Raw genomic sequence first — 14,173 nt, 5'->3', positions numbered from 1 at the left:
TTTATTCAGGAAGTATAGGCACAATAAAAGGGTATTATCCATAAACAGACAAGAAATTTGCGCTCCACTGCGCCCCGGGGTATGTCCAGCATTTGAGTGCCAAATAAGTAAAAATAATAATACACAAAAATCGAATGATAGCAGATATTGTTCACGTTTTGGATGTCCAATACTCCATGTTCAGGGAAACTTGTTTCCAAGTATGCTCCAAATGAAAGAAAAAGACAGATGAAAAATAGAAAAATTGCAGATGCTGTACGACGGGGGTGGAGAGTCACCAAGCAATGAACCATTCAAGGTTCTCTCTGATAGAGGCTTAGAGGGCAAGACCACTGCCATCTCCGCTCCACCGGTAAAGAGCTAGTACTTCGCGTCTTCGTTGTTGTTGCTCGCCAGAGTCCTCTGGCATTCGACCACGGACTTGAGCTAGGGCTGAGCGCATAACTTTGCGGAATGTTCTCTGTAGACTGGTTAGTAAAAAATATGTAAAAGTCCTAGATTCTGGTAATAAACGTACCTGGTACTCTGTATTCAAAGTGACAACGCATGCCTCGTGTGCGCGCACAATAGTCTCACAGGCCCTGACAACACTAGGACTTGCATCCCCGGCAAGTTTGTCTGCCGTCAAAAGCAAGAGGAAGCTTCCCTGGAGAAGATATATACCAAAGAAAAATGGCATGAAGCTCAGATCTGGGTCATACTCCAGAATATCGGAAGCGGCCTCGGCACCACTGACAGCATGACTCATTGCAGTGATAAACGAGTCAGATGAGATCCATAAATCATTATCATCTAGCAGATTGATAGGATCCCATTTGTCCGCGACCAAAATGTGGAGAACGTGCATTATATGGGTACCGTATGCCACCACCATTTTAGTGTGAACAACAGACTCGCTCAAATGCGATCCCGCGGTGCTGCTCGACCGACCTGATGGGCTCACATGATTCACATGAGCTCCATCCATCGCTGTGTCATTGTCACCAGCTCCCAGAGTCAGAGAATTGGTATAACGAGCCTCAAACTCTTTCAGACTCTGAGCATATACATCCAGTTGCCGAGTAATCTCCATAGCTTGGCTCTCCCATTCACCGCTATTGCGGAAATGGAGCCCAAACCGTGGATGATTCCGGGCATGATGTAGATCCACAATCTCACCGAGAATGCTCATTAGAGGGAGGAAGTAGCCAAACATGCTGTGGCTAGTGCACTCAAATGCTGGGCCTGCCCGTCGATAGCTCGCGGCAGAAAAGTCACCTGCTTGCCAAAGATCATCATTCATCGGTTGTAACAAGCTTTCGCACTCCTTGTCTAACAGAGTCAAGGGCCGGTTGTAGCACAGTGATAGATGTCGATCCATCACGTATAACAGCCACCAGATTCGCCGCCGTTCTTCACGCTCTTCCTCTGTAAGATTTACATTGGAGCTTCCAGGGCCATGACTTTTGTTGCCATTCATGTCTAGCTCTGGGTCTCCCTCTAGATCACCATCTGCTCGCGATGTGGCATTTGGGGGCAACTCCCGACCGAGTTTGAGCTCACGAGCGAGAGACCAAGCAGCCGTCCACCAGCGCATACTGGCGGCCTTGTATTCACTTGCTGATACCACGGTAGCCAAGTGGACGTAAGTCGCAACGTCATCAACAGCGCCAGTTGCGCTGCTTTGTGCTCCAAGTTGATCCATGGAGACGCCAAATCCGCCGAGCGCCACTCCATTGATGACCATATTGGCTGCATAGTTAGGAGACGCTTCACCGGTCGCCGGACCGTGGATGAGTGGCCGAAGCAATCCAACTGTCAATTCGAGCAATTTTTGACAGACTCGTCCTCGAGCTGATGGTGGTGAAGTCAAAAAGGCCGCCTCGCTCGTCTGCGCTGCCACCCAGAGCATGCTGGCTAGTAGACCCGGACTACAGACTCTGGGTTTTGTTGGGTGCAGAAAGGATTGTTTCCGGAACACAAATCCGACGACGTATGGTGACAACGGAGAAAGATGCGACGAAGAAGAGCTAGTAAAGTATACATCCAAAAGGTCACAGGCAAGGGACTGGGGGATAATCGAGGCGATATGGGGAAGAACTGGCTGCAAAACGGGGTATCTTAACGAGCTTGGAAAAGGAGCAATACTAAATGACGGGAAATTGGCAGGAGAAGGTGACGGGAGAGGGAGCCAGCTGGGAGACTGTGTGGGTGTGAATCCAAGGAAGGAAGTGGTCTGGTTCTCTGCTGAACCTCCCAGGCGGAATTGATTCATGGAAGATGGGTTATTTTCTTGAGAGTTCATGCCTGGATATGATCCATCATGATAACCTTGGCCAAAGCCCTGGGTGTGAAGTAGTGAAGATGGCGATCTGGGATTCCCATTAGGGTGCTGCAATAGCTGCAGAGAGCGAAGATCGGAGACAGATATGTGGGGTCGATTTGATTCAGAGAGATTGTTATAGTTTAACGACATGCCATCCATGTTCGTTCCCATGGGCTGTTGCAAATGTGTCGATGTAGGGAGTGGGTTGTGCTGGATCCTGTCCACCCCGGCGATGCTGGAATTCGGCAAATGTGACTGCGCTGATTCGGGCAACGTACGAGCGACATCGAAATTGGAATCGAAGGCTCCGTTAGCGTCGTGAGAGGACTGCGAATGTGGGGAATTTTCTTGGGCGGTTAAGTTATCTGGAAGGATTTTGTCGCCATTGGCATTTGAGGCAGTGGCACGATCTTTCTTCGAGGCTTTCCCACGCTTTTTGCGCTCTCGCGCGTACTCGCAGCTCAGACCGAATTCTGGATATGGTTAGTTTTAGGTAAAAAAAGATCCAAATTAACCCGAGGGAAATTAAGTACCAACGCAATGCGCGCACGGTTGCTGTCCATCGCATTTGGTGCGTAGCTGGTTGCACTGATCGCAAGCACGGCTAATTCTGCGGCGTACCGGACCGGCCGATGAATTCTTGCGAATCGTCGATCGCGCGTCAGCAAGCAGGTCTCGCTGCTGCATATGTATCTTTCGTTCGTCATGGGAGTCATTCCGTTCATTATAGGATTGTAAGTGCGGCGATTCAGTCGGGGGCGCATTAAGGTGGTTGTGACCCGAGTCGGTCGGGGCATTGGAAGGTGCAGCAGCTTGTCGCGCCAGTTGCAGCTGCTCTAGCGCATACTGCGATCCTTCTGCAAGCGTATCGAGACCGGGTGTTTGGGATTGAGACATTCGAGTGGGTTGCGATCGTGAGGAGAACGGAGAGTAGGAGTCGGCAAAAGATTGCAGAGAGGTCGTCGACATGCTTTGTGGGGTCTAGACGTTCAGCGACATTAACTCGGGTTGATCGCAGCAGAGTCCGGGATCCCTGGTCAAGAACTCAACAACTTGATTAGATCAGTAAGCCCCAGATATCTGATAATGCTTCAGTCCGAAAATTTTGAGACTCTAGTCTCATTGCCGGGTGAAATGGGTAATACCCCAGATTGCGTAGCGGCGACTCCTTCCAAGGTTCCGAGCTTGCTTTTTTTTTCTTGCTTTTTTTTTCTTGCTTTTCTTTTTCCCTCTCTTTTATTTCCAGATTCAAACCGCGGAGAATTTCCTGTTAAGACCGAAAAAGACCCTTAATTTGTGAGAGAGTGACATGCACCTTGAAAATCATGAAGAGGGGAAATCCGAAAATCTGGGGAGGCGGGGAAGGCACGTGGTGACGAACTAGCCTGAAGACCCAAGATGTGTATGTGTACACAGAGAATATCCTATATAATTACTCCGAATGAAAAGGAATAGACCTGAAGGATGGGTCCATATACAGAGGGATGAGACGGTCAGATTCAAGTTCGTAAATTGCAACTCCGGGGGGATTTTGCCGAAACGCATCCCGATCTACTAGAGTACAGAGTAGGCCCGAACTTCCAGGAGTAACTGCATATGGGTGCTTACTATTATACCCTTTTTTCCCGTACGTTTACACATGGATCAACTCAAGTTTTGAACAAAAGCTATCCATTTTCTTCAAGTTCAATTACTCAAGTCGCTGACTTGACGGGATTCAAGAGTGCCTTGGAATGTGACTCCAGACGGGAAATGCTTGAATCTGACTCCACAGCCCTTGATTAAGGTTCGAGGTCATACAACTACCAGTGCTAGTGGACACATCTTAGACCCTGGTCAGTTCCTGTGTGGAATAGCATAGGTCCAGTAATATCGTGCAGGTGCTCGCTTGGGCATGACTTGCGGGGCATCCCTGTCCATTAGAAGTGTAGTTCAGGTGTTGTCTGACCTGTCTGGTGTTAACGACCAATTCAACATTTGAATAATACTAGTATCTTGATGTATGGACCCAGTAAAGCCTAGAGGAGTATTGGAAACGTTTGAAGTAGGTATAGGTAGTATGAAGAAATAGTAGAAGTCCCGGGGAGTAGCCCTGGATCAACCCAATGTTTTTGTCCACTTAATGGTGGATCCTAGTCTCGCCTAAGTCAACCTTGGAGGGCCATCTGGACTCACGTATCCTGCATGTTCCTGCTTTCTGATCCACGGGATCAACAGGGAGAGGTGCTGCATTAATGTCTTCAGTCTAGCCTTGATTCCGGCTGATTTGATGCCATTTCTGCCTAAATTGCACTGGATAAGGATAAGCTTAGCATACATGGAGGTACATTATGTTTACTCCATATTATACACTTCAAGTGCCGAAATCCGGGGTTAAATTGAAGAAATCAGATCGATGGTTAGAGCTATCGTAATATAATCCGTATGAAATTTATCATTGACATCTATTTATTGATACCTAGGAAAGATAAATGAACGCTGATTTACCGAGAATAAATACAATCTATACCTAATCTGAGTCTGCCGCCGGGCGTCCGATGTCCCCGAGCCTTGCGATAAACCGAGGACTTACCCGATAACACCAACTTTGGAACATTCCCTCCTACACCTCACCCCCTGCAAATATGACCGACCAACAGACTGCACAAAAAATTATTGATACCATCCCTCTTCGCTACAGAGGACCTGGTGGTGCGATTGCTGTCGTCAAAGATGGCGAAGTGATCGCTCAGCGTGTGTGGGGGTATGCCGACCTTGATAAGCGTATCCCCTTAACAGCTGAAATGCAAATGCCTATCTGTTCCATCTCGAAGCAGTTTTTCTGTGCTTTATTGCTCGACCTCAAGCGCAACCCTACCCCAGCCATGCTTGCCAAGGGAGATATTGAAGCTCAGTTCACAGAGAAGCTCCGAGAAGTACTTCATCCGGATCTGACTAAAGATAGCGGACTCACCTTGGAGAACCTGGTCGATATGCAGTCTGGTCTGCGTGATTACTGGGCCATGACTGCTCTTTGGGGAACCAAGCCAGATGACGAGTTTCTTGTCGAGCGAGACTGCCCGCCAATGCTGGATCGCACAAAGTCGTTCCATTTTAAGCCCGGCACTGAGTATTCGTACTGCAACGTCAACTTCCATGTTGTTGGCCGGGTTATTGAGCGTGTTACTGGGGAGCCTTTGGATAAGCTACTCAAAGAGCGAGTTCTGGGACCTGCTGGAATGAAGACCGCATACCTTGGCCCGGACAATTCCAAGCTCCCCGCTCCATGTGTCGGCTACGAGGGAACAGAAGCTACTGGATTTATCCCAGCTGTGAATTTTATGGAGTGGTCCGGGGATGCTGGAATCGTCGCCTCGCTCACCGATATGATCGCCTGGGAGAAGCATTTGGACCGTCTTTATGCCAGCTCTGACAGTTGGTACCGCCAAATCTCCAAGCCTATCACATTCGCTGATGGCAACCCTGCGTTTTATCACTATGGATTGATCCGCAGGATTTATGACGGTATTCAAACCCTGGGCCATGCTGGTGCTCTTCCAGGTTTCCGCTCTGCTCGAAGCCATGCTATGGAGGAACGTCTATCTGTCATGGTATTCTTTAACTATGAACCGGATATGGTTGCTGCCGCTGAAGATGTGATGATGGCCCTTTTGAATAAGTCTAAGCGGGAATACTCACCTGTTGAGCCAAACCCTGCGTGGTTCGGAAGCTACCTGGACCAGGAAACCCAATTGTCGGTTACCGTAAGCAAGGGATCGGCAACTGGGGAGATTGCGGTTTCTTATGATAGTCATCCCGAAACACTGAACTTGACTGACCCAAGCCACGCTGAAGCTCCTGGACTCTATGCAAGCATCGATGGGGATACGCTACGCATGCATCGCATTGCGGAGAACAGAAAGCTAGAGGCTCGACGCATCACTCCACGCGATTCTAGTTTCCTGGATACCTTGTTCCAAGGCGAGTACAAATCTGAGGAGGTTCAATCTGTCTTTCACTGTACCGGCGAAGCAGGAATGCTGTATGGGGCATTTGACGGCTATCTTGGAAATAGCTCGGTTACTGGTATGGTGTACTTGGGAGATGATGTCTGGCGATTGACCTGTCCAAGAGGACTGGATTCACCAGCCCCCGGAGACTGGACCATGGTCTTCCATCGTGATGAGAGTGGCGCCATCATCGGGTTTAAAATTGGATGCTGGCTGGCAAGAGGGATTGACTTTATCAAGGTTTAGCAAACCCCTATGCAAAGAGTTTGAGTGAGGCCTGGACATCCTCCAAATGAATGTTAATTTTGGCACATGCCGCATTATCCGAATGACGATAAGAATTATATACGTCTAATGAAAATACAAAGTATTTATCTTTGAGAGCGATAACTTGACTGGAGTGGGGATATCAAGGTAGTTAATATACAAATAAGAGCGGAGATTGAAACCTGAATATTTGAAGACATCCTTCTTCAATATCTCCAGGTTTTCGAAAGGAATATCATACACAAGCATTCGCATTCACATGTGAAATCAGGTAGCTTATGATACAGCGGTGCTTAGAGGTAGCCACGAGTCCACTTTGTGATGCCTGACTTCATAACTAGGCGGTCCCCAGTAAGCCATCCAATCCGAGTTCAAAACCGTCGAAATTGAAGCCCGCAGCTCAGGTCTGTAAGCCAACATGGATTCAAGCATATCCAGCAAGCCGGTGGCTTCATCTTTTTTCATTTCCACTGTGCTGTACTTTTTGCGATGTTCCTGTGTTTTCTCCATGCTATCAAAGAAAAGCTCTCGAAGGGGTGCAATCTCCCATTCATGTTTTGGCTGCATGTATTCATCAAAGTATTTATCTTTAGCCTTCCAATTTTCTGACCACTCTGGTGGCAAGTCTCCAAGGATTTGAATATGCTGAGCAGTGACTTCATCGGAGTCTGGGAAGAAGCAGGAAAACAGTTGGTATCCGGTAACAATATTCCATATGGCACATACCAGAGTCCAGGTATCGGTGAGAAATGAAAGAGGCTTGTCGGGCTCGAAGTAGGCTTCGGGTGGGAGACAGTAACGAGGTGAATGGCAATCCTTGCCGAGCTTTGGTTCTTTTTGATTGTGGAATGAGAAGGCTTCTCCGAAGTCACTCAGTAGAAGACGAGCTTCAGGGACTGTGAATTTATGCGCTATCTTTCCAAGCAAAATTGGTTCGGTGATATGAGTTGGAACGCCTGGCGTGATGGGTCCTTCATCGCATCGCTCAAGTCGCTCTGAAACTGGTTCTCCGTAGCGGCAGTAGAATTCTGGTATTGAGAGTGAGTCAAAGCTGGTAGTGATGTCGATTAAGATGTTGCCAATATGAATGTCTGTGTTTGAATTCGTGAGCAATGTTTTGTAAAGATGTGACCAGTCATCTCAACTCCATGAACTACCCCTCGACTATGAATATAAGCGACTGCATGGATTAACTGAGCAACCAAAGATCTCGCAACTTCAACTGAAAAGGAGCTCCCCCTTTCTACTGAGTTGGCCACGCTGATTCGTGCTGGTGATGTGACATAGCATTCGTGGCCACCATTCGGACTCTCCGTTTTGAAGTGATCTTGGAGAATGGGAATCATGGACCATCCTATGTTTTCGAGATAACACGAGTCGAACAAAGATGACTGAACTTTGGTCTGGTTGGACTGAAAGTCTGCAGTGTTGATCTTTAGTGCAACGTAGACTTCCTTTTGCGTATCGCGTGCAAGCCATATGGTGGAATATGATCCATGACCCAATTTATCGACAATTTGGTATCTTTCTTTCAATGTATCGCCTACTAGAGCTGGGTAATAACCACCTGATCGATATTTATCCGGGCTTTCCACTCTCATGGAGTCCAATGTATGGATCATCTGATAGACAAACTTGGGCCACTTATTTGTTGACTTGGTTGACTGGTTCCTTGTTTGGGTATGAACGCGGGGCTGTGTCTTGGGGATTCTTGTTGCCGTACAAAAACATGTTGATTGACAAGGGGCCAATAGCCTATTTCTGAATAATATTAGCTGTCTCATGGTCGAAGATCAGTCATTGATCAGCATGGTAAACAACCTTAAAAGCAGGGGCAGCAAGGTCCAGTAAGGGGAGCACGTTAATCCGGTCCGAATCATAATATGTATAGACCAGGGTCATCTCAAAATTTTCTCCTGGAATTTAATCTTTCCGAGTCTTCGAGGGTGAAATAGACAAAGTTGAACAAAACTGTCCCACTGATATTGCCCAGGAATCGCTCATTCAATTCTGAAGAGAAGAGGGCCTTGGAGAACTATGACCCATGAGAGTGGGGCATCGAATATGCAGTAATTAATGTATTTGTCTGTTTTTGTGGCCTGTAGTAACAGATAGCTGTGCCAGCTGACTATCGCAGTGAGGTGAAATCGACATTCCCACAGGAAGAATGACTCGGACGCGGTGCAAGGAATCAGCCTTGGATATATGATTGGTCATGATCTTTCCAGCTGCCGTCGCTCTGCATTATACTAGAAGAGTGAGGCTGCACAGAATCAGCCACCCACGAGGAGCATACATGAATGATACGGACAATCACCCGGGTGCTCCCGGGATCCGCCATGTACCGTGACATGCACAAAGATTCCAAGGCTGGGGTCAACCTCCAGGGCTTGGAAGTGAAATATAAAGATTTATACACATCCAAGGTTCCGTGTACCCAGGTGTCCGAGTCGGAACAACCTTGGAACACTGTGAAGAGACGATTTACCCAGGTACCCTTTCAAGCATTTGAGCGCTTCAAGTTGACGGCCATTCATTCTCTAATACCACATACAGTGTTTTACCGATTTGCCAACCCTAATTTTAAAGACACTCAACAGTCGCACACTGTCAATAACGGACTTCAATGTCTAAAAGCGTATCTCCGGACATTGATGTGGTCTATTATTTTGAAGAAAAAGAAATTAAGATTGATTTTAGGCACGCAGACCGCGCAGCGGCCTACCAAGCATTGAACAGGGAGGGTCGAATCCTGTCTAATCAGACCAATGCTGTCTATTTGCCTATTTCGCCAGGAATGAGCTATATCCGCGATAGCAGAAAAGGATTGATAATCGGCTTCACTGACAACGTGAAAGCAGAGGAGTGGAACAAAAAGTCAATTCTTGGGGAGGCACATTCCGACAAAGAGGTCCGTATCAAGAGAATATGGGATAGCAATGAGCTATTAGATCAGCAGCTACAATTGTCCAAGTTTTTATCATCAGAGATGGGTGATCACGGTTTACTTAGTGCCGTCAAGCCAACCAATGGAGATCGCCCGGGTTCTAGTCAAAGGTCGCCATCAGTGCATAGAAGCCCCGACCCTGAACAGCAGAAGCGGGAAAAGGAAGTCACCCGCTCATCTCCACCTAGTGATGGTCCGTTAAAGAAAGCAATGGGAAGCAACAAAGACTTAAGGTCAACCAGATGGAATCGCAAGCCAAAGGCATCGCCTGGCAGAGGTGGAAGAGCTGATGTTCGATCATCACCTAGAGATCGCCCGGGAAGGAATGCCAGTGCACAGGCAAGTGAAATACGGAACTAGCCTTGCAGATTTGCCGAATATCACCATATACAAATTCAATACGTGGGCCAGAGTATTTCGACCGCCGAAAAATAGCTGAAGATATAATTCAGAACCAAAGAGAATTGGCTATCCAGGCGGGACCTACTCTTGCCGTGCTCAGGGTCGTGGTTAAAACAGACACATGCATCCCCTGGATCATCTCATTCTCACCCTCGACTCATTCAGTATACTTTTTCTGCATGAAAACAACCATCCAAGCGCTTTATTGTATTCATCAGCCGTTCAGTATAGTTTGAAAGTGGGGCCGCTGAAGACTACGAACCATGGCTTTGTCGAAGGAAAATCGTGGTAAAATATTTCACTAGTACATAGTGATGACAGTGATAAATTTGTCTTATTTTTGCATCCATATTTCTATTACCTGGGCATGATGCAGTGTATAGCGTTTGTTGATTATCAAACAATAATCGGAGCTCGAGTACTTCAAATTGGAGTTGAGAAGAAAAGTGACTTGGATGAACACAGGTTAGTTAGTAGCCGGAGGAGAACCGCTAGTTTTCACATAATTTTATATGCATCTCTGGTTTCTCACTAAATTGAGAATAGCAGGACCTCGCCAAATCACTCTAGGAATAAGAACAAGACTAACCTGTCCAAACTTGAATAATCGGGCTACACCAGCCGACCCAGCTAACGCCACGACAACGAAACCCCACTTTGACAACAAAGTGACTCGAGCACTCACCATCCAGGTGGGGGTTTCACAGCCAGCCAGGAGTCTTCAGACTCCGCATCTGAGTGGCATATACGGCGCTGTCTATATCCAATCAAAACTGAAATTCACATATCTCTTGGTGATCACTGGCCGACATGCATTATCCCCCACTTCTTCCATGTTCACAAGGATGAGCAGCCCACATTGGCCGAAACTGCCATAGGCTGATTTCCGATGCACGTACGGAGCTCAGTCTTTTTTAAGCGAGATAAAATGTCGCTATTTAGCCCGATTTGGTCGGCCTAGTAAGTGGCAGAGAAGAGCTGAAGGTCCAGATTCCAAGGAAACTACCAAGTTATTCCAGAGTTTATAGTCTTTAAGACTGAACTTACACATTTACATGCAACTCAAAACACTCCGAGGTCAACTGTCAGGAGCCGCTACGATCGGTGAAAATGACATTCATCTCTCAGGCTGCATTTGCAGATCCAGCAATGCTAAACATCGCAAGCGTATTTGCGTCATTGGGCATTTTAACCCACCTCAGTCTTATTCCTTTTGAGATTGATGGATCAGGACCATCCCTGGTCGCAGGTTTTGTATTATCATGGGCAGGCCTGGCCACGGTCTTTATCAGGGTCTTCGAAATGGATATCCTTGTTGCTACTGCGAAGGCGTCATTGGCAGGTGCTTCATTTTTGGGGGCAGTATTTACCAGTATGGTGATATATCGCATGTTCTTTCATCGGTTGCATCATTTCCCAGGTCCTTTCAAGGCTAAGATTAGTCGGTTCTTCGTTTTGTCGGAGACTATGAGAACCGGGATGAAATATCATCTTGAGCTTGATGCAATGCACGAGAAGTACGGTGATTTTGTTCGAGTTGGTACGTTTCACTTCAATGTTTGATATTCATTTTCCTTTGAGGAGGTATCACTGACATTTCTTTCAGGTCCTCGGGAAATTTCCATTAACAGAGCCTCTGCTGTACATTTGCTCCATGGTCCCAAATCTCCATGCATAAAAGGAACGTGGTATAGCATCACCTCCGGCGATCAGAAAAAGTGCTCGCTTGGTACTATTCGAGATCATGAGATCCATCGTCTTCGTCGCAAGGCATGGGACAAGGGACTAGGAATCAAGGGTAAAATTTACTGATACTCCGTTCATATTGCAAGAGCCAGGCTGACCTGTTCATCAAACTCAGCTCTCGCGGACTATGCACCACGAGTTGAAAGTAAGGCAGATATACTCATGAAAAGACTGGGTGAGCGTGCAGGAGAGGTTGTTGATATGACTAAGTGGTCACTATTCTACACTTTCGATGTCATGGGACTAGTCACTTTCAGCAAAGATTACAAACAGCTGGACGACGCAGAGGAGCATTTTACTATTGCGGCCATGCATTCGCAAATGGAGATCGTTGGAATATTTGGTGCGATTCCTTGGATAGTGCCCATATTGACATCCATTCCCGGCTTGAAAGGACCACTCGAAGTTTTCGTCAGATATTCCAACGCTCAAATTGATGAGAGAAAGGCGGTATGTATTGTATCTTATGCATGTGACAACCAGGGGATTAACACTTTCTAGGAATGGAATCAAGACCCAGATCCAGAGAAAATGCCAAAGGACGTCACCTCTTGGTTAATCAAGGCAATGCAGGAGGGTGATCCGTCTGCACCATCTACTATTGAGGCATTCCATGACGATGGTCGATTAGCCATTATTGCTGGAAGGTATGCAATATTTCCCATATCAAACTGACCATCACTAACGAGTCTCAGCGACACAACTGGATCGACGTTGACCAATATTTTATATTTCCTTGCCAAGCACCCTGAGGCGTACAAAAGGTTACAAAAAGAGTTAGACGACATCAAGTCAAGCGGAGGCGATGTATCCCAGATTCCATACCTTGACGCGATCATATCAGAGGCGCTTCGCTTGAGGCCAGTTTTACCTAGCGGACTGAAAAGAAACACACCACCTGAAGGTTTACTTGTCGATGAGGTATGGATTCCAGGAAACACGATCGTCTTTGCAGCTCAACATGTCATCCAACGAGATGAGCGAAATTTTGAGAATGCATTGGAATTTATTCCAGAAAGGTGGCTGGATGAGGGAAAGTATTTACACAAGAATGACCAAGCGTGGTTCCCTTTCAGTATAGGTATGTTATCCATGTTCCAACCCTCTTGGTTATACACCGTGACACTAATGCATATTCAAGGTCATTACTCCTGCGTTGGCAGGCCACTAGCTCTTATGCAAATTCGAACTGTCCTCCATCGTATTGCTAGTGAATTCGATCTCTCATTTCCGCCTGGAGAGGATGGTCGCCATTTCTGGGAGGAGACAAAAGATACTTTCACGCTGATGTGCCCAGCTCTTCCAGTGGTTTTGACCAAACGAGAGGGGGCAACGAGTCAGTCTTAGATTCACCATTTGATACTTTCCGGGATGATAATTTTCTCGCTATTGTCTTTTTGCGTCATTTGGATGTTCAAAATTTACTCCGTTTAATGATATTCTCGATTACAGAATAGTGCTCCTCTACATTAAAGTGTAGCATATCATACTTTACCCCCGGGGGGCCTTAACCACGCATCATATCCCAAGTTAATTGGAGTATAATTCCATATCGGGCCTGAACCACTGAAGATCAGTGGGCCTGATTCACCTACGATCCGATAAGTCCGGCATTGTGCCTATAAAGATCGAGAAATATAAGCCCTTAAGACCGGTTTCAAAATTCAAAATTTGAATATCAAGTCCTCGCCCGACCTCCAAACATTTCGAGTCCCAAAAGTCCATACTATTCAATAATGGCCACTTTCAGTCCACCACCGACTTACTTCATGGCATCAGTTTGTGCTTTCTTCGGAACTCAAGCTGTCTGTAATCCGTTATACGAAAATGAACGTTTTGGTTTACCTCTCACCGGATCCTACTACATCCTCCAACTTGAAAGAAAAGCCATCAAGACTTGGTACTGCCTCCCCCTTCATTTATCTAAAAGGGATCCGTGAGATTACTTGGGGCTTAAACTTCCTCGCTCTACAATATTATCAGCAAGACTTCGCTATTACGATCTTCGCTGGTGTTGTATCCTTGGCTGAGCTGGGTGATGGATGGACGGTCTGGGCAAATGGGGGCGAGAGGCTGAAAATGAAGGCTTTTGGTCACTTGGCTGTGGACCTTGGAACTGCAGCGTGGTTCCTTTGGAGGGCATTACAATGAGCTATGTATTATTTCAGGTTATGGAACGCACTGGGAATTTATGTGCTTTATGGACTCGATCAAAATCGTCACCTGGACCAAGAGTTGGATCGTCCACGGGTGTTCCTGCCTCGCACTTTATGAAGTGCAAGTCCTACATTCGACCTCTGGAGGGAGTATTAAAGTTTTTGAACATTATATTAAGAAAGAAATAATTCAAGATATGATAACATTGATTCATTGTATTTAAGACAGTGTGAACATATATGCAATGGCCATTTTATGGCAGATGTAAATGTACAATCGGTAGAGATCCGATGAAAGGCTGGAAACAAAAATATAATACAATAACGCCGGTCACATGCGTCCCCGGAAACTCCAACCAAG

The 14,173-nt window shown here is 46.6% G+C and overlaps 6 protein-coding genes across 6 annotated transcripts; 4 read left to right on the top strand and 2 right to left on the bottom strand.

Annotated features, from left to right (window-relative positions):
* Positions 1-316: 316 nt before the first annotated feature.
* xlnR (putative C6 transcription factor) lies at positions 317-3,274 on the bottom strand (the record flags this gene model as incomplete). Its single annotated transcript, XM_057094144.1, has 3 exons — positions 317-460; positions 518-2,778; positions 2,839-3,274. 3 exons carry the CDS (start codon positions 3,272-3,274, stop codon positions 317-319), a joined length of 2,841 nt encoding a protein of 946 aa, XP_056940115.1.
* A 1,655-nt stretch (positions 3,275-4,929) lies between these two features.
* Positions 4,930-6,540, top strand: N7483_010716 (beta-lactamase/transpeptidase-like protein; the record flags this gene model as incomplete). The annotated part of the gene is made up of 1 exon (XM_057094143.1): positions 4,930-6,540. One exon carries the CDS (start codon positions 4,930-4,932, stop codon positions 6,538-6,540), a length of 1,611 nt encoding a protein of 536 aa, XP_056940114.1.
* A 297-nt stretch (positions 6,541-6,837) lies between these two features.
* On the bottom strand, positions 6,838-8,162 carry N7483_010715 (protein kinase-like protein; the record flags this gene model as incomplete). The annotated part of the gene is made up of 2 exons (XM_057094142.1): positions 6,838-7,652; positions 7,727-8,162. The coding sequence occupies 2 exons, from the start codon at positions 8,160-8,162 to the stop codon at positions 6,838-6,840; spliced, it is 1,251 nt and encodes a 416-aa protein (XP_056940113.1).
* A 1,025-nt stretch (positions 8,163-9,187) lies between these two features.
* Positions 9,188-9,868, top strand: N7483_010714 (uncharacterized protein; the record flags this gene model as incomplete). Its single annotated transcript, XM_057094141.1, has 1 exon — positions 9,188-9,868. One exon carries the CDS (start codon positions 9,188-9,190, stop codon positions 9,866-9,868), a length of 681 nt encoding a protein of 226 aa, XP_056940112.1.
* A 1,950-nt stretch (positions 9,869-11,818) lies between these two features.
* Positions 11,819-13,003, top strand: N7483_010713 (uncharacterized protein; the record flags this gene model as incomplete). The annotated part of the gene is made up of 3 exons (XM_057094140.1): positions 11,819-12,106; positions 12,158-12,303; positions 12,352-13,003. 3 exons carry the CDS (start codon positions 11,819-11,821, stop codon positions 13,001-13,003), a joined length of 1,086 nt encoding a protein of 361 aa, XP_056940111.1.
* Positions 13,004-13,483: 480 nt separating this feature from the next.
* Positions 13,484-13,807, top strand: N7483_010712 (DUF4267 domain-containing protein; the record flags this gene model as incomplete). The annotated part of the gene is made up of 1 exon (XM_057094139.1): positions 13,484-13,807. The coding sequence occupies one exon, from the start codon at positions 13,484-13,486 to the stop codon at positions 13,805-13,807; it is 324 nt and encodes a 107-aa protein (XP_056940110.1).
* Between the last annotated feature and the right edge of the window lie 366 nt (positions 13,808-14,173).

The sequence above is a fragment of the Penicillium malachiteum genome (genome assembly GCF_028827825.1).
Source record: "Penicillium malachiteum strain IBT 17515 chromosome Unknown utg000005l:1.0-9002435.0:326005.0-9005861.0, whole genome shotgun sequence".
In the NCBI taxonomy this organism is placed as follows: domain Eukaryota; kingdom Fungi; phylum Ascomycota; class Eurotiomycetes; order Eurotiales; family Aspergillaceae; genus Penicillium; species Penicillium malachiteum.
Note: the sequence above shows the minus strand (reverse complement) of the source record. Positions and strands in the feature narration are given on the sequence as shown.